The sequence below is a fragment of the Melanostigma gelatinosum genome, assembly GCF_949748355.1.
Source record: "Melanostigma gelatinosum genome assembly, chromosome: 20".
Lineage (NCBI taxonomy): Eukaryota > Metazoa > Chordata > Actinopteri > Perciformes > Zoarcidae > Melanostigma > Melanostigma gelatinosum.
The window spans coordinates 12,148,768-12,175,917 of NC_136653.1; the positions used below are offsets into that span (position 1 = coordinate 12,148,768).

At 43.2% G+C, this 27,150-nt stretch overlaps 1 protein-coding gene across 2 annotated transcripts in view; it reads right to left on the reverse strand.

Annotated features, from left to right (window-relative positions):
• Positions 1 to 933: 933 nt before the first annotated feature.
• The window catches only part of sema5a (sema domain, seven thrombospondin repeats (type 1 and type 1-like), transmembrane domain (TM) and short cytoplasmic domain, (semaphorin) 5A), a 102,605-nt gene continuing 76,388 nt past the window's right edge, over positions 934 to 27,150 (reverse strand). For both annotated transcript variants that reach the window (XM_079292088.1, XM_079292089.1), the window contains exons 16-22: positions 22,292 to 22,517; positions 12,427 to 12,636; positions 10,214 to 10,384; positions 9,847 to 10,002; positions 7,851 to 7,895; positions 7,016 to 7,227; positions 934 to 3,232 (exon numbers count right to left, since the gene is read on the reverse strand). In XM_079292088.1, coding sequence (XP_079148214.1) covers positions 3,113 to 3,232; positions 7,016 to 7,227; positions 7,851 to 7,895; positions 9,847 to 10,002; positions 10,214 to 10,384; positions 12,427 to 12,636; positions 22,292 to 22,517 — 1,140 coding nt within the window. In that variant the 3' untranslated portion in view covers positions 934 to 3,112. The remainder of the gene's footprint in view (positions 3,233 to 7,015; positions 7,228 to 7,850; positions 7,896 to 9,846; positions 10,003 to 10,213; positions 10,385 to 12,426; positions 12,637 to 22,291; positions 22,518 to 27,150) is intronic.

Consider the following 27,150-nt stretch of genomic DNA (forward strand, 5'->3'; position numbering starts at 1 on the left):
TATACTTAAAAAAATATATTTTATTCTTGTAAATCCATGACCAACATTTTGTCATGATCTGAATTGACCTTTTTAGAAGCCGAAAGTAAAAAATTCCATTCGACCAACAGATGAAAACATATCGTAGTGTCCTTATAAAGGTGTTAAAAATGAGATTTTGAGCATTTCTACTGCTTCTCAACGGCTCTAATCATGGCGAGGGATAAGTCGGCGGATAGCAGCTAACTGTGTTAACAGTGTAAACAACATCACAAGTGCTGGCAGAATTAAGAGCTAACAGTGTTTAGCTGATGGGGACTAGACCGCTGGAACAGTTTAATATTATTTTTATATATTATTACATATTTGCTCATGCTTAACTCACAACATGTTGTGAGACTGAAAGAGATAATGACACTTTGACTTCTTTACACATGCAAGCATGTAAATGTCAGTTTCTCTGACAGGCACAAGCCCTGCTCTTGTGACCTTTAGCGGTCCCAAAATGCTACTTTGGGAAAGCAATTTATTGTCCCCAGCTCTGCAGTCAAAGAGGAATGTCACACGTGTCTGACTGAGCTGTACAGCTCATGTTGCTAGGATGGTGCTGGAGGAGCTTCACTTGGCTGGCTGTGGATTTGAGTGTGTGTGTAGGAAATATACATTATGTGTGCATTCAGTAATTATTCATCAATAAAGGCTTGGTAGGGCAATTCTTTTAGGGATAACCAATGAGGGAGAAATCACACCACTTTCCAACCTTTGACAAACATGTACAAGTCAGGGTTCAACGTCATTTAAACGTTTTCTTTCAAGCAGCTACTTGCCCAAGGTACATATTTTTACCTGCTCGTATACAAATGGTTTTATTTATATTCATGATCAAATAACAACAAACACTGACGTTAACCGTCACGTTTCATCTTTATTTAAGTAAATTAATCAGAACTAGGAAACCGTGTCTCATAGATGCGAAGCAACAAACATTCATCATCAGCGCCGGAAAAAAAAACAATGCGTTTCATTTCTGCAGCCAATCTTATTTCGGACAAACCTCATTGTTGAGCCCTGCATGTGCACACACTTGCACATACACCCACTGTCCTCCAGCCCTTATAAACAATGTGCATATGTGCAATCTGTGTGTCTGCATCGCTTTTTCCAGGTAGTAAGAGTGAACTCAAGGTAGACAGATTGATTCTCTGGAGTCACACGGCGCTGGGCTGCACATTGGGGCTGGATCAGGCCCCCCACCCCTGAGCTCAAACCGACCAAATGGTGGGGTGATTAATAACACCCCCTCCGTTACCCTCAGCACACAGATGGGATGTCAAGTTGAAGGTTGATGGAGAACAGCACTGTGTGTGGTGTTACACACCACCATAGATTAGAGTTTGGTCTTCAGACATCGCCCTGCTCCACCTTTACCCTGCTGCCTTGCACCATTTGTATCCTTCAGCTATCCTTCTTCTGCTGCTGATGCCATTTGTCACTGCAGGGCTGTGCCGAAGTCGCCTTTAAAAGTCGGGTGTAGGGACTCTTCTACTCCGGTTTTGAGTGATTTATGAAGTGCTGGTGCGTGCTCACCGTGCTGTCGTATAACAGTACTTTCCTTCGAGGAACATCAAAGTCTTCAAAGTTGTCACAGCAAACCACACAGGATAGAAGTGTCCCACACTTGTAACTGCTTTCAACTCTGGTTGAATCCATCTTCAGGTAATTTATAAGAGCGGCAGAGGAAGTCAAATTTCACGAGATCGAGGGCACCAAAGCTCTACAAATGAGATATTCTAAAAATGAATCTGTACAACTCACACTCTGACAAGCCTGTTGTGTACGAAGCAGATTTTAATTTATGCACAGCAACACAAGCAAACTTAAAAAGAGTTAGTTTCAACTGAACAACCTTATATTTTGGTTGTATACTCTGAACAGAAATATCTCAACTTGATGAATGGATTTCATCTGGTAGTACATGGGTGGCACTCCAGTTGGGGTTGAGGAGAGAAGCCGTTGCGACGCTCCATCTGTACAGTAAACGCCATAAACATCCTGCTCTCACAAATTACATATTTAACTCAGAGGCCAAAGGAATAGCGAACACTATCAAAATTCAAAAACATTATTTTTTTGTTTTACAAAAAATATAAAAAGTACGATGACAAAGACTTAACTTGATGTCGGCTGATATGAATACTACTGATTACTTGTCAGAATGCACATGAACTTCTTTCTTTTCAAAAGGAAATGTTTTATTCTTTAAACACTTGAGACATTGAATAAATGTATTTAGAAAAACTACAGACATAGGCTCCAAACTTAACATTCTGTACAAAACATATTTACCGTTAAAAGCAAAAAATGTATACAAATTAAAATAAATGGTACACTAATCACCGCTAGCTGCTAGAGCTTGTAACAGAAAAAAAAGTGGACAAACTTGACCACAGACTTCAAATGTCTACATCCTGATTTTAGGACTGGGGGTGGATATTGATCGCTGCAGCAGTAAATGGTAATAGCCATCAGGCATCACACCACAGTCTTTGTTTTTATGACTTACAAAACCAGTCCTGAATCAAAGACCAGCAAAAAAAAAAAAAAAACGCTGCTTGCGAGTCCCCAACCCTGGAATGCGATCAACCATGCAAAAAAAAATCCGAAACAGAACATCAGAGAAAAAACGTCAGATGAAGTCATGCAAAGCGGTTTTGTGGTTATTTCCCATCATTACAAATACAGGTCTGTTTTAGAGGCGTCGCAGGAACGTTAGAAGCGGATCATCATTTCCCAGTCTCTTTGAGTTGAGTTCTATCTTTCCCTTTTTTGTCCACATTGGGAACTCCAGTTGTGAGTTTCTCAGTGAGAGGCAAGGCAAGTTTGCCCACAAAAATTGAACTTTCCGAGTGTACCCCAAGGCACCTGAGAGAAAGTGGGCATTCCACTCTGTTGGCAACACCGCGTGTCTGTGTTTTCATTACATACCAGCTGCCATAGAGTCTGAGAGTGGGACTATCCCCCGCATGGTGTCACGAATCTCAATACAAAGCACAAAGAAAAGAATACAGTCAAAATGGATGACAAGGGTTGGTGTCCCAGCTATGGAATGGAGTCTGAACTGCCAAATATAGGCTTAATAGTCATCATAGGTGTTGAGGTCGGTGAAGTATGCGTTTGTATAGGTCTTCCCGGCAAGCTGTGGGTTGAAGTACTTATTTCTTTCCTCCAGAATCAGATTGTTTTTGTTGAAGGCCTGTGGATAACAAAAGAAGAAACGGAGGGGAGTCAGTACGGATCAAGGGGTTGTGTAGCCCAGACGGCAAGGTAAAAGCAAATCCATCTCGGCCAAAACAGAAAAAAAAGGAGCAACACAAATCAATGAGAGGTCGCTCAGTGAATGAAACATACATTTCACAGAGCAAGGTCAAAGCGTTTGCAAACAGGCTGGAAAAATGATAAGCCACCACCGGGCTAAATTACTTTGATGCATGTCTGTATGTCCACCTCTGTCATCTCTAATACCCAGCATCAGCAGTTTTTATGGCCCTCCAATTGTTGGTCCTCTAGGACAATCTAAGCCATAAAAATTGATCAAGAGTGACTCTCTTTTCAGTTAAACAATAAGGAAGAGCCATGGGGGCATCTTCTCTGTCCCCGCCTGACAGAGTAAACATGGAAGGAGCTTCTGATGCGGTGCTCAATACAGCATCAGCAATTTGCCAAATGGGTCCGTTCATATGCAGTCTATTGGAGAGTGTGTGTGTGTGTGTGTGTGTGCTGGGAGTCCCGTGGGGCAGTGTAATTGAAAACTTGATGATGCTGCATTTGCTGTTGATGGATGTTTCCAGCTGACACTGATAGCGAACGAGTGTCCTGGACCAAAAAAAACAACTCATATTTTTGCTTCTTTCCCGTTATGTGATTTGCACACAAAGGGAATGTACGGTAATCAACACCACTGCAGCCCCAGCGACGGTTGTGCGTCTCTGCAGGTGGCCCCATGGCTGCTTTTGAAACAGCTGTGCCACAATGCTTATTAGCATGATCTACTTTGTCTTCCCGCCTCAAACCTCTTTAATTGGCAGAAGAATGATTACATTTGAGTTTTTGGCGCAGTAAACTAAATCTTAGCTTAATCTAGGAAGTGGCATTGGTGATAGAGAGGTAACAGAGGTGCATAATAAACAGCATAACAATGGATTTTCTTTCTCAACCCATCAGATAAACTATCAAGTAAAAATAGAGGACAAAACAAGAAAGACGCACATGAAAAAAACATGCAAATGAAGGCACTTGTTGAAAGAGAAAAAACAAAGGAGGGATACACTGCCTTCTCACAAGCCGGGAGGGAGAGGGGGGAGGATGGAGGGATGAAAGGGTCCGAGCAGAGAAAGAGAAACTAGCGTCTGTACTCCAACCTGCCAAACACAGGAAGTGCCACAGGAAGTGGAAGGGCAGGGCACAGTGGGGAAGAGGAAGTAGTGGTGGTTGGGGTCAAAGAGTTGTTGGGGGGGATCGAGAGGCGCGATGTCGTAGTAGAGGTTAGTAGAAAAGCTCCAGGCCACGCATTGACACCCCCATGTTAGCAGAGTGAGGCTGGTGCATGGCTGGGTCGTCCAACGGCAAGAGTACCGATACATCTGGCTGCAAGGAGAGGAATGGGCAAGAATCATCCTCAAAGAAACCCGAAAGGCCGTATTCTGTCTGAGCCTAAACAGTCACCATGTAGCTGTGCATAAAACTGCAGCTACATGGTGACTTGGGTTTGTGATCAAGAACTAGACAGCTGGAAATACATAACAAACGTAATGACTGATAAACATAAAAGATTTGAGCCAAAAACGCTCAAATTTGGCATCAAGTGTGGCATCGTTCCTCCCTATGAACGCACAAAGGAGGCATATTCAGTTTTGGTTCACTTAATGGTTGAATATTCACTGCAACACCCAAACGGTTTAGGCTCTGTGAGTGAGGGTTGGAGACAGAATGTGCTTTTGGAAAATTAGACAGTGATCATTTTTCATGCAGATCCTTTTGTATCTCCACATGGTCTGTCTATATTCATATCCGCCTCTATCTGTAATTGGACAAACTGAATTATGCTCTATGCGTCTGACTCTAATTGCATGATAGATGAACGCTCCTCGCACCTTTATTCTGCGATGAAATTACATTCAGAGATGTTTGCTCGGAGCCAAAGGATCTGTTCTCACTCTGTGAGTAGTTTTTGCAAACAGAGTTCCAGGTATTCACTTAGTTTATAATATATGTCTGATTTTGAAGACTTCCTCTGACAGGATATCAAACACAAATAGAAAATCTGCCACAAATTGCTGATTTATCAGCACTGGAATAAAAATAAGTTATAATACCAATCTGAGTTTCAGTGTAAAACTTTAAAGAATACCAATAGACTGTGTGCTAAACCCCTCCCTTGACGAGTCTGTGAAGCTTTGCATATCCCTTCATTTTGAAGGGGTGCGTATGAGGCTGTAGCAAAGGGAAAAAGCTTGGAGGCTGATGCTTCAAACACTGTCCAAAACCCAAAACACAAGAGCAAATATTTGAGGAAACGGTGTGTTTGTCTCCTCTAACGTAGCTGTAAGTGTTAGCATGTTCGTCTCTTAGCTTACTGCCTCCCAGTGTTGTAGCCAAAACCACCGAAACTGAGACCAAGAGACGAGATCAAGATCAAGGCGGCGCGAGTCCCACACTGCCACGAAAGACTTACGATGAAATGTGGAACATGCAAGCCATAGACGCTCCTCAAATTGATCTGAAAGATCCACATTACCATGCAAATAAAAATAAAAATCCTCTTCATTTACCTCTTTTATTGGCATGCTGATTTTATATGCGTGTATGTAAACGTGTACCGTGAGAAATGTCTTGATAAAATAATCAAAAGGCATTGCAGAGGTGAAATATATTGTCTTTTGGTCTCTATAAGTAATCACATTAATGATGAAATAAATTTGACAATGCACAGGCAATCCAGGGAGTGTTTGGATCATATTTATAATACTAGGAGCAACTAGCGCCACACTGCATTACAATAGCAATGCTACTTCTTAACATGTCTTATTCTTCGACTTTTTGACGAGACATGCTTTATCCTCATTCTGTCAGTGTAATATCACAGCTTGCTGTAGCGTCTCTCTATGATTTATGCCATGTAGCCTTGCATGCCCTGTAGCTGCTCATCAGCAGGAAGATCAACAGGTTCAAAAGCCTTTAAGGGGCCTGCTAGTGCCAGACTGTCTTACACATGCAATTGCCAAGAATATTTTGAGGCAGATTATTTGATTGGTATTAAATCATGCAGCCATATTCATGACTTCTGAAGCTTCATTTTAGGGTAAACAATGCACAGGGAGTAGTTACTGAAAGGCTCTATGTTACATATCACTGGGAGCCTTTAAAAAAAAGCCCAGCTGTGGCACAGTGTAGCTGTGGACAGGCACGAATCACCCGGCTCAGACGGCCACTAAAAGCCTGATGTATCAGTGGATGAGAGGCTGCTTGTACCATGAGAGTAGCTGGATCTCTGTCACTGGTTCTGGTCCATCCAATTTTGGCTGCAATAATTACACGGATAAAAACACCTGTCTAAGCAGGGAAATGTGCAGATGCAGAGCATCTTCGCCGATTAATTTCCCACGCACCGATTAGTAATTGCATTAGTATGTTATGAGAAAGCAGTGTATGACCACTGACACAGAACAAAGTCACACACTGAGACACACAGCAGAGGAGCACACGGAGAGAAGATGTACGCACAACCGTCTATCCATTACACAACTAGAGCGTGTCAGTGCACGACGGTGAGAGTCATGCAGTAAGAACTGTATTGAATCACAACTGACACTGGAGGAAGAGGCAAACTGTTCCTCAGCGACGGCGAGTGGGAGTGTGACATCAATTGATTCGGTCAAACAGTAAGGAAAATGTTACAAACTGCTGCTTTGCTTCTACACATCTGGACATCAGTCAAGTGTGACCCGCAGTCAACCCCAGTGCAGACCCGTCCACAGACCTTGATGGCTTCCACCGAGTCGTATTTGTCCAGTTTGTTGATGTGGTTGGTGATGCTGGTGTTGAGCGGTGCGGCTGAAATGGGGTGGATGACGGTGGCGTCGTGGGACTGCTGCTGGTAGCGCTGGCAGTACGAGTAGACCAGCAGGGTAACCAGACAGCCGAGGATCGAGCTGCTGAGCCCCACGGCGATCATGTGGAAGAGGTTAAAGTCTGGAAGAAGGGGGAAGAAGTATGGATGGAGGTAAATCCCGATCAGTTCACATGGTGAAAGTGGTAATTGACGCTGCAATTCATATGGTAATGACGGAGTGTTCTGCAATAAAAAAAAGACACTTCTCTTCTCTTCTTTCTGTTTTTTGGTTCATACTTTGTGCAAGTGTATAACTGATGAAAGATGTGTACGCATGGCCCTGTTTGTATCAAAAAATGTATTCAAAAATTGTACCTATCAGCTTTATTTACTGTAAAGTAATTTATAGTTCAATTCTTCTGTGTTACTTATTGTTGTGTAATTTATAAAAGTGTCTGTTGCCAAAATATTGAAAGCAGAAAAAGACAATATATTGATATATATTTAAAATAGTTATAATAATATATATCATAAATATAAATATATATACATATTTATACTGCTATATTAAGCAATTAAGCAATCATTCTGCCAGTAAGCAGTAGTCTAATATGGTAGTCTAATATAATAACTGATATGCTGCATATGTTTTTCTGCAAGTGTCACACACACGCACGCACACATGCGCACACACACACACACACACACACACACACACACACACACACACACACACACACGCGCACACACACACACAAATTACCTCCACAGTGCCTCTCCTCCTGACTGGAGCGTGCAATCGAGACTTCTGCCAAAGGCAAAGAAACCGCAAAAGGCAGCAGAAATAGGGTTAAAAAACAATGTACATTACACACATACACTCCTGTTAGCATGACAAATTGTGCCCTTGAAGGTGGAGTGTGGAAATGAAAGCTGTACCCAATATGGAACAGATTATGGTAAAAGGAACCACAAGCTAATCACGACTGTGGCACCTGGAGTGGTTTATGAAAAGTATCAGCTCTCATTAAAGGAAATGAAGTACAAGACGTATCTAATGCACCTTAATGGACCTATACCTTTCCCATTAAAGGGGATGGATGATAAGGTTTAAAGGCAAATGGGTAATTCTATGAAGACCTGTGAAGGGTTTTCATAATTATTATGTCCCTGCTAATTAATACAGAAAGGTGACACATTTTTGTTTCAATCAAATGTTTATTCTAAAGCCACAATTAATGATTCCTGAAGTTTAAGAACTCCAGGACTCGAGCCATGAAACATTTTTTTTTTCAAAATATTTACATACATTTTATAGCAGTTTTAGTGTTTGCATTGATTCAATGTTAATAACATACGCATCCTTTGTTAAAGGAAGGAGTTTTAATGATCCCTGTGCAGCACAGATCAGTGCTCGAGGGTTCTCTCACATTACTGGCTGTCGATACGGAGACGCCTGTCCAACAATATATCAATACTAATGGTTTCTGTGAGATATGTGTGTTTATGTATTGTTATGTTTTAGAGTGACTTTCTGAACTTTCAGTCTTTTCAGAAAGAGTTTATTTAAACAACTGTTTGCCACACCCGTCCCCACATTGATTCTAGCTGAGCAACTGTAACTAGACATACCACAGATTAATTAAAAAAGTTTTTAGATTTAGTTTTAGATTTTTATTTTTTCTGAAGGCAGTTTTTTTTAATTACTTTTTTGGGAGAACAGGGTAGGGGTGGGTCTTTTATTTTCCATAAGTCTTTTATTTCAGCCTTACCTTGCGAGATTTATTATAAAAAAAATTAAAAAAGATGAAATAGTTAAAAAGATGTCTTTCATGTGGGCAACGGGTCAAAAGGGTGCACTTGAAATGCAAAGAATCATCTCTGTATCAGAGTTTTATATCCTCATCACCATCAAATAAGCAGCTGATGTCCATTTCGGAAAAACACAATACAAGTGAATGTTATTCGGTACTGCTGATTAAATGTCTCCAGTTAATACGGACAGCTTGAAATGCAGAGCAAGAGAGGACGGGGTTAGAGAACTTAAGAGTCAATTTCACAGGGTGGAATCAAGTTGACCTCATCTCATCTTACCAGTTAAAAAAAGTATCTTACACTGTTACTGCACTTATATTGTTAACAAACAAACACAGAAGCTGTCTACAATGACTCATTCGGAAAAATGTTGCATTATTATCACAAAAACACGGATGCCAGAAAATGCTTGAAAGACTAGGTACAGAAAACGGCACACAAGAGCCATTTCCCCCTTTCCTTCCAACATGAAAAAAAGTAAAACTGCTGGTGTAAGTGCTTTTTACATGGCCTGACAAGACCCCGGGACTCGTAATGAAACTAATATAGCAGCAGGGTTGTTGGAATGAGTAGGGAGACTGCCCTTAAGTGTAACTCCCGGGTTCACGCCTCCGTGTAATCACCTGCCGCACTCGGGAGTCCTTGAGCAAGCAACTATCCCTACCTTGCCCAACAAGTGCTGCCCTGCCGCTGAACCTGACCTCCGACCTGATACGAGTCCCTTAGAGGGATCACGAATGTATTTCATTGTCACAGGATTCTTGGAAATTAACTGAATTACCCGCTGAGGGCATATGGTGGTGGGTGATGGAGAATGAGTGTGTGTGTGTGCTCAAAGTTGTGTATTAAGTCACGCATGAGTGGCCAAGACATTCCAGAAGAGAAGCAGTTTTTGTGCGGACACGTAGACAGCAGAATGTGTGTGTGTGTGTGTGTGAGATCACCTGGTATAAAATTGGAGTCAGGGGAGCAAGGCCTGTTCTCGCTGCTGTTTCCCGAGCACTGGTTACCAGTGGGAAACAGGACATCACAGTGACGCACACGCATCTGGGCCCCGTTGGAGTCACAGTGGGACCACTCCGACCAGCTGGACCAGCTCTCTGGGAATGGCATTGACAGTATATCTTACAGCCTATGAAGTATGCGTCCATATGTGTGAGTGTGTTTAGATGAGTGCCGTGACCCCTCAGCTGCATTTTAGTCATGCATGAGACTAAAGAAAATAAGAAATGAACCTGTGATGGATTGGTGGCCGAGTCAAGGCCCTAAGCTACTTGTCATTGAGGTGTGTGTATGTGTGTGTGTGTGTACCTGGACAGGATTGTGTGTTGCACAGTGCCTCTTCAGTGTGCAGGCCTAGGCAGATGTCCCCTCCATTAGCTGGCGGGGGGTTGCTGCAGGTGCGCGTCCTCATGTAGTGTCCCCCTCCACACGTCACAGAGCACTTGGACCATGAAGACCAGCACGACCAGCTGCCGTCCACTAAAGCGAGGACATCAGTGTCGTATTGCTTATGTTAATGCTGACAAAACTGAATGATCACAAACACTTTTTCTTCTGTTATTGATGCAGGAAACAGTCACTACATTTCACAGTTTCTTGTTTTTCTGGGAGAATGTTCCCTAGAATGTGTGCTTTCGTGTTTTCAAGGATTTTGGGTTCCAGGTCATTTGAAAAGACAATTTCCTCTGAACATCAAGTGATTGGAAGTCATTCCAAGCCATTTCAAACAGCGATGCGTGACGCAGAAATATGAAGCAATTTGGAGATGTGTGTGTGTGTGTGTGTGTGTGTGTTGAAATGACAGGAAGTGTGCTTCATCCAGCTGTTACAGCAAACGCCTGACCCCCCCCGCAACACTCCTCTGATTAATAAAGATAAATGATCACAATATGCCTTTGTTGTTATTCGTAACTGTACGTGGTGCCAAGTGGCAAACGCGTGAAAATTCACGACAGCATCGGCACACAAAGAAGACAGACATAAATACATGAAAAGAGGGAGAAGCGGAGATAGGGGGGGGAAAGAGCAATAAAATGGGGGCATCTTTGGCCGTGAATAACAACAGAGGGAAATATCCTTTGCCAATCATGTCGATATAACCCTACTTCATTGTGGCAGAGAGATATTACCTTTTCAGAACCACTTGAGAATTGCTTTTAAAGACCTGATGATGGCTGGCAGCACAGTGCAGGTAATTGAAGTTGCCGATGCTTTTTTTTCTCATCTCAGCGTAATTTCTCAATCACAAAGCGACACATAAGTCGATTCCTGGCCCTCGATGACGGATCGTCTCATCTCGGGCGCAGGCACGAGAAAAAAAAAACACGGATTCATTTGTTTCCAAAACAGATGGATGCTGGCATAACACCGTCTCCTTCATACATTTCAAAAGCACTGGATTAGCCATAAACGAGGAGTACAATTGGTCGACCAGCACAGTCTCAAAGCAATATCTCACTTTCAGAGGGTTGCCAATTGAGAATGCATTAGTATTCATAACGACTCAGACTGGGTTAAGTCGATTCCTTTGGGGGAGAGGACTGCGGAGTTGTTCATCAACATGCTGTAGCTATGGTTTTATTACAGTCAACATCCCAGAATAGGTGTACTACATGTATTAGCATAGTGAGACAGGGCAAGAAAATCAAAGCGCATTCACTCTACATTATCCTCAAGGGGAACATTAGTGGCAACCACACAGGCAGAGCCTTCCTGAACAAAGCAATCGTGATGCTCTTAGATCCAACGTCTTCGTCTGAGCTCGTAGCCGACAACGCCGTTACCCTGCGAGTCACCGAGCTCAAACTGTTGGGCGCTGAATGCCGTGAACTTTCACGGAACGAATTAGCCGGCTGTAAAAAATAGTATCGATGGCCGCGCACTCATTTGCCGTGCCAGCAGTTATGAAGACAAATCGCGGCTGCTGGCTGAAGATGAGGCGCAGAGATCCAGGCTTTTTGTGATATACCTACGCCCTCCTCCAGGACGGTTGATTAATAATCATCTAAGACAACATTCCTGCTCGTCTGCCTGGCGCCTGTGCCGGATACCAGGTGTTCTTTTTATGCCAAGCACTGGATTTCCATTTAGACAGCTTACTTCCTCAGTCAGACAGAGTATTCTTTTAATTGGAAACCTTCCTCCCTCAGCCTTTCGCTAGAGGAGTGTTGAAAATGCATTGTCTAAGGGCTTTTCACAACAGAACAAGGCCTCCCATAGCTGGCAGTATAATCACCCTGCAATGTAATTACATACTGGACCGCCACAGGGATTGTCTCTTAGATTCCTGGTGTAAATTGGGGTCTTTGTTACACCTCTTATCTGCAAACTGATTTCTTTTGTGGTTCCCGACAATTTGAAGTAATTTTGCCACTGTAACCCTTTATCCATTAATCATGGCAAACCACAGCTTGAGTATGGCGACTTCTGGTCTCGTGAATGTTCTTATCTCGGTGTCCTCTGTTGCGTAAGTCTTTGCAACTAACACTGACTTGTAAGGTGTATACGTGTGCATTTCTTACCTGGACAAGGTGCGATGTTACACTCCTGATACTCCTGTGGTGGTCCCAAGCAGGCTTGACCGCCGTATTTGGACTCCGGGTTACTGCAGGTCCTCTTCCGGCTACGGATTCCCCGGCTGCAGTCTCTGCTGCACTGGCACCAGGAACTCCAGGACGACCAGCCACTGCTCACCGTGTGGCCTGATATCCTCCCAAGGTGAAGCACCTCTCCTGTTGGGAATAGATTGGGGACAAGACAAATTGTTTTTTTTGGACTTCTTGTCAAAACAATTTCGACTGGATGTCACGCTTGTGGTATTGATAGCTTTCGTCAGCATTAAGACATCACTTCCGATGAAATCCTGCCGTATTTGTGCAAGAAAGCGGATACTACGTGTCCTAGCATCACTGTTCACATTTGTTTTGAAGAGCAAGGAGAGGGCAGAGTCAATAGCAGCTTGTGATAACAGTTACTCTAAAGCTTTTACAGATACTTCAAAAGCTTTAACTTGATTTTTGAGACAAGAGCAGAGCCCACTACATGTTTTGTGTGGTTAAGTGCAAAGCGATTCAACAGATTTAATTAAAAATCTCCTGGTGGAACATTATGTGCATAAAGCGTAGAGGCTCATAGACGCTGTCAATCTAAAGATGTGTCTGTTTATGAAATCATATTTTAAATGATGTCTTTCAGCAGATAGAAACAAAGACACAAAGAGAAAATTATTCATTTATTTTTCATTCATTTTTATGAATGCCAAGTGGCTCTAGTGATTGATCCGTTTTGCACATTCATGGGCACAAGTAGATGAAGCTCAATGACTTTTCCTCTAGCGCCAGGGTCACATTTGTGGTTTTGAGTGAAAACTCGACAACTATTGGATTCCTTCAGGATTAACTCGAATAACTTTAACGGCATCATCAGGCCAAAGTTTCAATTTGTCCGAAGCATTGGTTTATGACCAAACACCTGTAAAATGACATTCCGCTGTACTTTGTGTTTCGTGCTAAACAGCAACTGTTGGCACGATGTTAAACAGAGAAAAGGTCATACATGCCAAGGATCAGCATATTAGCATTGTCACTGTGAGCATGTTGATGTCAGCACAGTGTCTGAGTACAGACTCAGAGCTGCGAGCAGGGCTGTAGTCTTGTTTGCTTGTTTGTAAAGGAACGTAGTAGTCAGCAAAATGACTGTATTCGGGCTTTGCTATTTTTTATTTCAAATATTGTACTCGTAGCAGTATTGAGTGAGAATGAAGGAGATAGATAAAACCAGTACGTAGACAGATAGACAGGAAGAGAGATACCACATTGATGGTGTCAGACATAACACCTGTACAGAAGTTATCCATCATTTAATTCTTCACAGACTTCCTGTCAGTCTCTGAAGATGGATTCAGTGAGAGCTGAGTGTGTCCTGTCAACACACAAACGTCGAATGAGTCGAATAGAGGGTTCCTCATGAAATATGAAGCCGTCATTTCTATTACACTGTAATTACTGCATTAATCAACGCTGTGAAAATGAGCAGAATGAGTGAGGAGAGAAACGCTTTGGGCCATTTTCAACGAAGAGAGTGAACGAATCAGTTTGAGGGAATGATAATCACCTCCAATGAAATTACAGTCACTGTCCAAGCACTTCTCTGATGATTCGCTCATTCAACAAACTGGACTTTTATCTACTTTGTCAGATGGCAGTGGGGGTCTTTAATTTGTCTCATTTTGCTATTTCTATCTATATCTCTTTGCCTTTTAAGGAAAGAGGGAAGAGCATTTTCGTGTTGTTGAAACAGACAGCAGCATCACATCTGGATCCTACAGTGTAAACCACTTGACCATGCCACAGCAACCTTCCATTTTGTCTGGTTCTATAATCTCTGATTGATTTTTTGTTATATCACGAGCCCATCTATTATGCTCACAGCCTCTCTTTATCCTTCTCTGCCTCTCTGTCTATCTTTCCCATTAACCTTCCCCCCCCCCCCCCCCCCCCCCGACCTCGTGGTTTTGTCAGCGTGCTCTATTCACTGACAGTGAGCGTGGCGCGGCTGCTTTGTATTCTCACGGAGAGGACAGTGTGTTTACCTAGCCCAAATCCTCAACCTCTTCATAACTACGGCCGACCTCGGTAGTGCACTGGCTGACTCGCCGCGGCATCAAGCCGCCGTGAGTGTTGACAGGCCCTTCGAGGCTCCCGCTCTTCATCGATTCTGAGCAGGCAGTGGCGCGGACAGCTCCGCCTGCTACTGTGACCCGCAGTCTTTATCAAGCCTCCTGTAGCCCAAGAGACTGGACTGCTCCTCTTCTCTAATGCCAATGGAGTGTCTACCCCTCATACATGCAAACAAACGCATTAAAAGAGCGGAATCTGGACATACACACTTTCATGCACATACCAATCCAGGTAATGCAAACACTTACTTACACTCGTGCCCACAATACACACACACAGTACTTTTCCCACATTGCTTGCTCAAGCGTTTGGCCTGAGACTGCTCTGGTGTGCTGCGCGTATTGTGAATGCCACTTCACAGGGGACTGCCCTCCCGCTGCCAAAACAAACAACACGGTGCCCTCCTTTTCAAACTGCCAGCGACTGGATCTATCGATCGGCACAAGGACCACACACAGCCGGAGAGAATTAATCCTCCCTCTCCTGACGAGCTTGGCCGAGCCAAAAGTGAGAAGGACACGGTGCAACATCCAATAGTCCCTGCTGCAAAGAAACTAGGACATGGAAAAAATTCCCTCCTCCCTTTCCTCGCTCCACCTCTGCTTGAAGGCAAAACACACTGTCAACAAACGTATGAACTTCTGTGTGTGTGTGAGAGAGAAAAAACAGACGTATGCACGTGTGGAAAAAAGAGGAATGGGGGATCCTGTGAGGCCACACATATATGCAATTCTGTGGACTCTAATGTACACTAGAGGCAACTGTAAAAGGCACTCAAACATATGTGTGAAGAAAGGAAGTGAGAAAAAGAGAGAGAGGCAGAGATGGAGACGAGATGACATCCGCAAGCCGGAGAGACAACTCTCCGCTTTGAGACGGACAGATGTGCGAGACGAAGAGGTGGAAAAATGGCTCCCCGTCAGCGGTGAAGAGATGCACTGTCATGTGTGAACAAAAGTTTTTTCCGACATCAAAGTAACACTGGACCACAATGAGAGAGAAAAAGTGGAGAAGTGCTTTTTCCAGCCTTTCCAGCACATTTACTCCCCATTCCTCCTCCTCCCCCTCCTCTACTTTCCCTATCAGATCAGCCATGTCTGTCTGTGAATTTGTGTGTTTGTACACACACGTCATTATTAATAATCTTAAAAATGTATGGCTGTTTTTGTTCAAGTCATGCCCTGCTTTCTGCTCTCCTACATTGGCACACAGTCCTCCCTGAGCTGTCCAAAGGTCTTCCCTTCGATGGTCGACCCTAAAACGCTCCAGAGGGATATTCTCATTTAAGCTTTGTAAGGGTGCAATTAAAACCCAAACCCTAGAGGGATCAGCGCACATGCACAGAAACACGAACGCGCAAATAGAACAAGGATGTTCATGCTAACCTGATCTGAGCCCGGGGAGTTATGGGTGTTGTGGGATGTTTCATTAATTCACTCGAGGTAATGCTTGTGAGTGTGACACATTTTTAAAAGGATTAAAGGCCCAACCTGCACCTTCAGTGTCCTCTGCCAAAGCATCTTTCCCCACTTACAGGTTTGATTGCAGAGCACAATATTAGACTTACTGTCACCATGAGCCATATTCTTTTGCTTTGTGGCTCTTGCGGGGCTTACTGTTATAAAAAGGATTTGAAGTAAGTTCAACTTCAGTACAGGGTTGTAATTCTAGGGGAATAACTTCAACTCACATACGGTCTCCACCACTGCCGACTGACATCCAAAGATGTATTTAGTCAGCTGCCAAACGGCAACCTTTCAATGCAACAAACAACCAATCACATGTTGTTGTTTTCACCTCATCTATGGATGTTGTTTATTTGGTGAGTTTGATTTGTCTGACGATGTAATTTAGCATTGCGTGAGATCATTTTCAGCTTCTGACTGACAATTTACCCTTGAATGCGCGCCAACAAGGAGAGTGTTAAAAACGTTCCCCACTGCTCCAAACTGCGACCGTAATACACATTTGACAAGACAATAATGCGGCTAAATGTTTACTGTGATGGATCACCTTCCACATGCAGGTTTCAAGTCACAGCAGGATGCTTCTTAGACTGTGGGGAAATTAACTGATTCCAAGGTGGGAATACGCCTCAAACTTTATGGTATGTTTTTAGTTTAAAGTACATTTTATATTCAAAATTCTTCAGAATGAGTTGGATGTTTTCATTGAAGTGAACAAAGCAGAAAAAGCAAATAAGATGGGAACATTCACGACCATTTATCCCTCTTGCCACTCCAATAACAGGTAATACAAAAACTCCAGCTGGTACTGCGGTTTGTGGTGGCAGACTTCGAGTGCATGTTTTTTCTTAATTGTAGGTTTCTTTCAAAAGAATGAGACAATGTCAACAATCTGCCAACAACCAGCGTCAGGGACGACAGGCGGAGACATCTCATGACTAACTCAGAATGTGTGAGAAACTATTTTTGGGTGTTGTTAATCTCTCAAAACCTGCTGTTATGATGTTTTCAAGAGCTCACAGCTTAATCACGTGCAGGCATGTTCAGCGAGGAGTGGCTTCATGCCAACGAAGAAGATTCTGTCTGACATGCAGTTCTGTTTTTACATCTCCTTCACTGGTTTGCTAATTTGTTGACTCTAGAAGTCACCAACAACTGTGCCCCTCTACGAGAGCCACATTGAGGACAAATGTCATCGGCGCTCCAATGGTACTCTCCTAATTTGGTGTCGAGGATAATTGCAATACGGTTGTATCTGATTATGTCCTCGCCCAGTAATCCGGGAGAGGACATGGGTTACGTACTTAACTAAAGCGTAACAGACAGACAGAGAGACCATATAGGAAGAGAGCCTGTCAACATCAGCCTAATAAGAGCAACTGTATTATAAGAGATGCAGGAGTTCCACAACATCTTAGAGACGGAGTAACCAGGTGGGGACGAGTGAGAGGGACAGACGGAATGAAAAACATTGAATGATGGAACTACATTTCATTTGTTGCAATGTAATCTGAATGTAATCGCACATATTGTGTACATTGATTTACACAATAAAGCCAAACCCATTCCCACTTTTAATTGCCAGTTTGACGAGGCTTATATTTTCTTTTTCTTCATTTTCAAGGCCTTTACACACTGGGACAACTAAATGACACGAAAATGTGAATATTATATGTTAAGGGCTTTTATTGTGAAATAACAGAAGAAGTGGATCTGGTAAACACTGTCTTTGTCAAGGTTGAAAGGAGTAATAAAGTTTGCCATCATGGACTATGCAGCTCAAAGTTATTGTTTTTATAAATAACTTCAAAAATAGCAACTAAAACCGTTCCGCAAAAAGTAGCTTAATTGGTTGATGCCTGTATTCGCGCTGTGAAAGCACAGAAGTATTCAACCTCGGCCCGTTTTTCACCATCTAATATTCGTGTTTTGTGTGAAAGTATTCATGACAAAAACAACAAATCGATATGTTGTATGTTTGTATATATTGTATGACATTTCTGTATAATATCTCCTTATTAAAACACATACCTCAGGGACCAGACATTGGTTGTATTGCTATACTCAACTGTGAGTTTACTTATTCCCACAGTTAGTTCTGTTTCTTTCTTGATGAACAGAGAGAAGTCCACAGAAAAAAGAAAGATCGCCCTGACTGTAGGGAGAGAGCGGAACAGAGAAACAGAAAGACAATAAGGATACTAGAGCGGTTCTCATCCGTCAGAGGCGTCCCTCAGCACTGTCCTGTGCCTACTCAGTGTCTGCTCGTGACATCCGTGCAGGAGAAACTAATCTGTCGCCCATGAGAAGGCTCTGGCCTTGATACCAGATCAGCTGAAGTGAAACACATCGAGCTGCCGACACTCCACCGTTTCTCCCTGGGAGAAAGATGAAGCCATCACTCACCGACACAAGCCAGCAAAATTACAAACTCACAGTCTTCTAGAGAAATCTCTTTTATCTTTCCAGTGCTTTCTTTTCCCTCGATGTGTCTGCTTCTGTCTTTGTGAGATGCAAATGGGAAAAAAGTATTTTGTATGTCAGATATTGCTGCTGCTGCATCATAAGACCAGCTGACTGAACTTTCATACTCTGCATTCAACGATTTGGGAGAGTGGTAAAAACTAGAAACACAAGAGCAAAGAGTCTTACTACAAAGCAAGGAATTCCTGTCTGTCTGTGTGTATATATATGTGTGTCCTTTGCATATCCCATAAACTGATCTACTTCACACTTGCTGCCTGTATTGCTGAGGATACAAGGACACGAGTGTCGAAGTTGGTGCAATTCCGACACGTTCAATATGAATAATCGAATAAATAAAGCCTTGACTGAGTTGAGCATGCCGTCCACAGCGGGTTTTTAGAGGGCCGCGGCTCATTAACTGCAGTTCACTTTTGCGGCTGCATGATGGATATACTAACTTTACAACCAAACTCTTCTTCACTCCATTGTTCGATGGAGTCAACCAGCAATGATCGCTTCTTTCCAGGGATAAGCAATCGACCCGCTCCAAACAGCCACACGCTCCGAAAGCAGCCTCACATCCGGAACGGGCACTGCCCTTAACATCTATTCTGCAGAGGTCTTTTGAGCAATCTAATAGAGAAACAAACTTGATTAGGGCAGTGGGCAAGATGGAGAATGAGAAAAAAAAATGCAACTGTCTTGTCTAAGCCACCTAGTAATACAAATTGTGCTTATTAATACTGTATTGTTTAGTGAAGAGAAGAGTCACAAAATGGGCAGAAAAAGAAAAGCCACTTTTTATAAATTGCCTGGATTTTGCTTCACGGTTCAAAAATACACGTCTATCCAGGAAATAATATAAATGATCAAATGTTGTTTTTTTCATTCAGGCATGTAAAAAGTGATAAAAAGGAAAATTGGCTCCAAATGCTCCAAGATGAATCGCTGGGTGTGCAAGACAAGAGAGGTCTTTAAATCACTACAGATCTTAAGTAATTAACTCATCGCTATCATTAAGCTGTGATCACTGATATGAAACAAGTCAGTATGTTATATAAAAGCTTTAAATGCTTGGTTGAACCCGATATTCATAATTTATCTCTCATAATAAAGACAGATAGAGATCTTAATACGGGAGACATTGAGACACAGAGGAGAAGACATACTGGGTGGAGATCGAGAAAGTCGCTCACATATCTCAAACATCGATTTATTCCCTCCATTGACAGGGGGATCAATTCCCCATATCTCTGCTTCACAGATGAAACTTCCAGGTGTTTCTCAATAACATGCACCGTGTCTCTCAGAGTACAATCGGATTCGTCAAATGTCAGGCATATCTGACAGCTTTGATGCTCCGAAGCTACAAAACATGGTGACATTCTGCCTGAGCAGGGAGCGATGAAGAAGATTTAAGACAACATGGCAGAGGGGGCTTTTTATTGAGCAGTGCGATGGCGAGACAGCGAAATAGTCTTTTAAAGTTCATGCATCTGCTTCAAAACAAAAAGGACAGCGCTGTCTGTAAAGGCTCTACTCGATTGCTTAAGATGTTTGGTAAATCGTCTTCTTTTTGCACATACAATCTTCACACGTGTTTTACATCGCTGATTTATTATATTTTGTCATGACCTGAGAATGCACATACACATGCATATAATACGTTCACATGATTTTTACAATAACGAGATTCATTTAAATACAGAATATGTGGAAGTCTGGGTGTAGAGGACTGAGAGCTGTTTACAGGCACATGTCACGAAGCTGGGCTGAGTAATGAAATCAATGAGTAATGTAATTAATTACTTCTACTTTTGAGTGTTGTAAAGTAATGTATTTACTTGTCAAGAAGTAAGACGCAATGACTAATTGAATACAAGTAACTTGCCCCCCACGGCTTACGTCGTTTCATGACGGCTCTCGGAGGAAAAGCCCGGCTTCTGTGTGGAGTTCGACTCGAAACGAAGGAATCTGACATTGATTCATCGTTCTACGGTGAAGTTTTTTTCCCCCTCAGACTTACACAGTTGAACATTTAATTAAAAGAAGGACCATGACTTTGGGTGAACCCAGTTTTAATGTTGAACATCATTTCGTTTGACTGAACATTTACAAAAAGTGAATACATTTTAGAGTTCATACAAAAATCACTTTTTTTATTCTCAAGGCCATGCTTTTGCAATATTGCTGCAGGGATGTTATTGAGATAAAATGCCAATACGTTGGTGGAATATGAAGTGCAACAGCAACATTACTAATCACCGCTGTTGTTAATCTCAGTGTATCATGAAGTTTGTATCTATTAACAAACAAACCACATCCTCCTCTCCAAGAAAAACGAATTGAACAGCCTGCAGCACTGCTGGTATATCATTGAACAGCGTCTCCCATGTTTCCTGATGGCAGAGTCGTGAAAACAAGAGCTATGTTTGTATTCCAGTTGTTGACAGGATTTGACACTCGTACTGCGCAGCTCATACATCCCCATCTGCCTGCTGTTGCCTATCGGCTGCTTACATCCTACAGCACAGCCTGACTCACAGCCACAGTGACACTGCTGAACCTTCCGCCTATATGCCTTTTAAATTGATGTAATTAACACGAAAGCTAATCTGATGTCAGGCTTGTGGTGACAACCTCTAATGAAAGACATTGTGTCTGTTACTTCGTCCTGTTAAAGCTCAAATCTTTGTTCACTTGTAACGTCTCGGATGTATGGCTGTCGGTCCACTTACGGCTTTGAGGCTGCAGTCGGGTTTTCTCTGTTCCTGCCAGCGCTCATTTAAAACCCTTCAGACACATGTAAGCGCTGGCTTCTAAGTGTGAAGAGAACAACTTGTACCAGCGACAGCGCTGGAGGAAAGACAGTGATTAACAATCAGAAATGAGGAAGAAGAGATAGATCAAAAGAGAGGAAACCCCACTGATATTGTACATTAGGGCTGTCCTCTGTGATTACTGCAGCATGTGGCATGAGAGTGGTGTAGCGGCAGACCACCCAGAGACATGGAAGAAGTCAAAGTTACGGGAGGCCGGCACATGGTAGCTAAGTAATAATTCTTATGCCTTCAAAAAAATAAAAAATCAGCTTTTCCCTCTGAGGCAAAGCGCTATAAACAAACTTGAACTGATGCATCTGAAGCCTCTTTGCTGTGGTGTGATGCCAGCCCGCCTCTCTCCCCTCTAATATGGATCCTTCCACTTGACAACAGAAACAAGTTGTCAATTAGCAGCCTGCTTGTACAAACGTTTACGGCGTTTAATTCACTCGGGGTGTGGCTGACTGAGACTGTGCGGCGCGCACACACAGCCAGAAGGGAATAGATGGGGTGATGGATAAAGAGATGTGTTTGTGCTTCTTCGCAGGACTATAATTGAACTATGTGAATGCATTGGTGTGTGTATATGAGTGTGAAAGAGAGCTAAAATGACTTGTAAACTGCTGATCGGTTTTGTGGACTGCAAGTCAATTAACACGTCTGCCGCTTTGATACTCTGATAAAGTCGAGGAAGACAGGACGCTAACTACGCGAGCTGATTAAGACAGCGCTCGTTCGACTTTTGCAGGACAGAGAGGGGGAAAGTTTGAAGAGGAAAGAAAGAAAGATCGAATGAACAACCGACACAGACAGAGAGAGGAAATGGCTTTGGGCGAGTAGGCCAACAACTAGCCTGCAGAGACACAGCAAGCCAGTTGGAGTGAGATGACAGAACCATCCAGAGGCTGAGATCGCTGAGACCATCTGTCTCCTCTACTCTCCTCCTGCACTCACCGTCAGTGGAGCAGCCGGTGGAGCCGTCGCTGGAGCAGTAGCGCATCTCGATCCTCTGCCTGCCCACTTCCAGCAGGCCGGGATCTGGGATGCGAGCTTTGCAAGTGTAGCGGAAACGCTGCTCATAGTGGCCGCCGTTGTCCGAGATGTTGACAGGCGTCCAGGGAGTCCAGGGTGTGGTCTTCTTTAGGTCGGGACATGGCAGGGTGTTGCATGACTGGTACTCCTGCAGACAGAAAACATTAAGCTGCATTTAACGCCGACTTATTTCATGGCAGGCACGTTTACAGGCAGGTGAATATGACACGTTCCGCGCAGGAAGAGATAATCGCAAATCATTAAAGCAATAATTAAACATGACAAGCTCAGACAGAAATATGTGATGTATTACCCAAGCATAATCATGGACAGGACAATGGCTTTTGAAATTCTCAGCAGTGACTAATATGAAATTAAACAGCTTTTTTTTTACGAGGAAATAAACAGCCATTTCAAAGCTTTCATCATCATTCATCCTTAAAAGCCTCTTGATTCCAGTTCTGGCTGGTTTACTGTACTGTATGCTGCCAGATCCAGTACGGCTCATCCCCCAAAATACCCCTCACAAACCAACCGAGCAGTGTTTGCCTGGCTCCAACACACCTGTCATTCTGCCTGCATGGACTTACTAAAGATCCGTTCTCTTTAGGCCACTTGCTGAACATGGCAAGAGGCAAACATGCCAGGCAGGAAAGGTCATTCATCAAGTTAATTCATAACCAACGGGAAAGGACGGAGGAGAGGAGGGGTAAAGAGGAGGAGGGGTGATCGAGAAGTTGATAGAGAAGGAGCAAAATGAAGGCAATAATGGCAACTCTCCCCCCCCCCCCCCCTCTGCATCTGTCTTTAAGAGCCGGGCAATAAAAATGAAAAACGCAACACTGACGCACCAACAGTATGATATGTGAGTCTCATTCAGGAGTGCCATAAGTATATATCTCGCCTCTGCTTCTCTCAACCGAATTTTATTTGGACTAGTGGTTAAAAAAAAAAACTTCTTCTTCTGTGGTGCTATATTTGATGATACGATTCAGGATAATAATAGGTGGGTAATAGGCAGTTCAGACCCCTTTAGTGCCCAACTAAATAAATAAGGGGGGGTGGAGGTAGTGATATGTCTGGAGAGGATGAAAGGACAGAAGAGAAGGTGAGATGGCTGCCATTTTTCCTTTCCTCACTGCTTGTTTATTTATGCTGAATAGGCCTTGACTGACTGCCAGACCGTGACAAAATAAGATAAGAGTTCCTTTCTGCAATCCGTCAGCCTGTCACATAGGATCGGCTGACAGGTCAGCGGAGGAGAGGACCACTATACATTATACAGTATGCAGGTCTATCTTTCACCATCTCACCTCCTCTTTAATGCTCTCTCTTGGTCTCACTTTCCATCCATCTATCTATCTTTATATTTCCTTCACCCTCATCTTCACACACTGTTCATAACCTGCTTTGTGTCAGCTCTCTTTCTCCCTCTCCGTGTTTCTTTTTCCCGCTGTGCCTCTGCTTCATCTCTCCCTGTCTCTCCCTATCCACCCTCGTTTTTCTGTCTCCTCCACCCCCCCCCCCCCGCCCCCCGCCTCTCTTCCCCGGGGTACCAAGGTTAAAAACACAGGAAGGATTTAGATTCTGTTCAGGCCCCGTGATGAATGAGGGTGTCACCTCCACCGCACTTCCTGCCTCTCTCCATCTAGCGCAGTAATCATCTCCAGACATTAATATTTAACATCATCACGCATCACAGACCAGCCCACTGTGATTATCAGCCAATAACAAAAAAAAAAGAGTCGACCTCAGCGTCTCGCCGCTGCCTACGGTGCAAAAAAAAAAATGCAACACGTGGCATGAATGAGGAGAAAAAGGCAAACAATCTGTCGGTGTTTGTTGTGTGAGTATTTGATGGTGGCCAAACACAGTAAATATTTAATGAGGCGTGTCTGGTAAGCGTTTCTTCCTGCACTCTCTGAGGATTAGTGTCGATGCAGAGGGCTAAGGGGATAATTAGTGGGTTTAAAGCTAAACCTCATTCAAGGTCCCAGAAGGTCTCCACATCAAGTACAGCTAAAGTACACACAGTTTACAGCAAGGCGGTCAGTGTTTATGTCACAAAGATAGAGTCGCACTGATTGAACACAAAGCTCTGTGGCTGGTTGAGAGGACAAACAATTCATGTGCTGCAACTTTGAATACATGTATTGCCAAAGTAGACCCTGAGTTTTCAAATGTGGAGTCCCAATTCACAATTTTTTTTATATAAAATATAATATAATAATGTAATATAATACATATATATGTAATAACTTACAACATGTCAGGTATTACACCTTACTTACTTACTTATATGTGGAAGGGAATAGGCATTTGCTTAAGGCTTCGTGTTTGATGAAAGCAGTCGCCCGGTCGCTGAGTTTTATTTAGAAATGTCAATGTAAGTAAGGAGGAGAAGAAGAAGAAGTAGTAGTAGTAATAGTAGTATTAGTAGTAGTGGTGTTGTAGTAGTAGTCGTAGTAGTAGGTTGGTAACAAAGCTAATACACTGGGATGGTGAGACTATGACATGATGCCATGAAGAAGATGGCGGTCCCCAATGTCGCAGCGGTACAATCTGAGCGTCCATGATATGAAAAAAACATTGAAGATCCCTGCTGTGGACTATTTCATCCAATAACAGATGCTGAAGGACAGCGGACAGCTTATTGTCTTTTCCTGCAATAAAAGAGCTTTGTGGATGTGCACGTGAATACAAAATCTGGAATAATAACAACAACAAAAACAGTCCCTTTGGTTTTTTAGTGGCAATTTTTATAACGCGTTTTGAATAATGCATTAAAAATGGACCCGAGGATGTGAAATAAACATCAGTATAGCCCTGCCCATGAAAACCCATAAACCCAACACACACACACACACACACACCTACAAGCAAATAAAATAACTCCATTAAAATGACATTTACTGAGCCGGAGCAGTGAATAGGTCATCTTAGGCATATATTACGTGTTGGCTAGGGAAATGCGCCTCTGAACAAAACAAAGGCGCTGCACTGTAAATCAACTTTGATTCACTGTTAGGGGGAAACAAAAAGCTGATCAAAATGAGCTATTTAAACGTTTCATCGCAGCCTTTCCATTTGGTATTGTGAGTTCATAAAACAAAGGAATAAAACGACAAGAAAACAACAAAAAACAGGAAAGATTTCCTGTACTCTTCAGCCACAGTCCAATTTTTAGGGAAATGAACCGAAAGTGAAAACATGGCGGAAAGCAGTCGAATGTGACAAGTGGCATGTGGAACACAAAATTGGATTAAATTAGTCCGCTGATTTCTACTCATATCTGTGCCCCCCCCCCCCTCCCTCCCTCCCCTCCCACCTGGCAAAAGCAGTGATATGCATTGTGGGCAAATGGAGAGCAGCGATTTTATGCTGTGCAACACCTTTAGCAGGCAGCTGCTCACAGACGGGCAGCACTGTAATGTGTTTGTGGCTGGAGCCCAGGAGAGCTGGGTAGGAGGACGCCTGATAGCATTTTACTGCCTCACACAAACAAGCTGCCTGGTCGGTCAGTACGGAAGTGTTGGTTGGGCTGTGTGTGTGTGTGTGTGTGTGTGTGTGTGTGTATATCTGCAGGACTGTGTATGAATGTGTCAAGTCGACTATAGAATGAAAGTTTGACTTTACTTGCACTTTGACACTGATTTGCATGTGTGTGTGTGTGATACGCGTGCATGTTTAGAACTTCATGCACGGCTGAGTTATGGATTCAGGCAGCTCCTATCTCATTCTGTCTCCATCCGCAGACCTTTCTGCTTGTTTTTGTTCGGTGTTATAGGCTAGGGGGATACAAATTGAGGAAGAAGAAGGGCAAAAAAGAAATGGAGGGAGATGGAGTGTGTGTGTCATAATAGTGTCTGAGTGCTGTGGAAGTATAAGCCCTCAGCCTCTCCTTATTTTTATTGGAAAATGTATGGATGTGGAGTGGAGGGTGAAATACATTGTATATATTTACTTCTGCATGTGTATGTGTGGACAGAATAGAGTGTGTGTAGGTGTGTATCGGTAGAAAAGGCTCTCTGTCTGTGTCTGACCAGCGGTAGGAGGTGAATAATACGGAATTGTGCCTCTCCAGCCTCCGACCAGCATTATGCTCATTATACATCTTATTGGACTGGGAGAGATGAGCGTGTGTGTGAGAGAGAAAGTGAGAGTATGTGTGTTGGCATATGCCTACATATACACATTTGTACCCTAACATTTAAGTGAATGGTCCAGATGTGAGATTTGAAAGCGACTAATCCTCTCAAGTGCCTCCGTCTTTATCTAGTGCGGTCGAGTCCACACAAATGGAGGCCAAATGTTCCTCGAGTCTCCATGAGACATCGCTTCAATTAGCAGCGCCGACCAAAGCACACTTTGTCAAACTCCGACTTCTCTCTCGCTCTCCGTCTCCCCACCAGTCTGACTCCATAATGAAGCTTGCTGTCGGCCAGGAGCAGGTCTCCTGCTACACACCAGTGCACACACACGCGCACGCACACACACACACACACACACACACACACACACACACACACACACACACACAATGACAGAAACGGAACAATACAAAAACACACGAGTGTGTTCACACGTCATTCTGCCAGTGCCTACACAAACACTGGGTACTTAACTTTCGTTTTGCAGTCTGGCTGCACGACTGGCAGGTAAATAGAACAGCTCTTGGTGTCATTAAGCAGCTCTGTGCATCGCCAGTTCTGCATGGCCCACATTTGATTGATATAACTCTGAGAGGCACAGTCAAAATGTGCTGTTCGGCTGAGAATAAT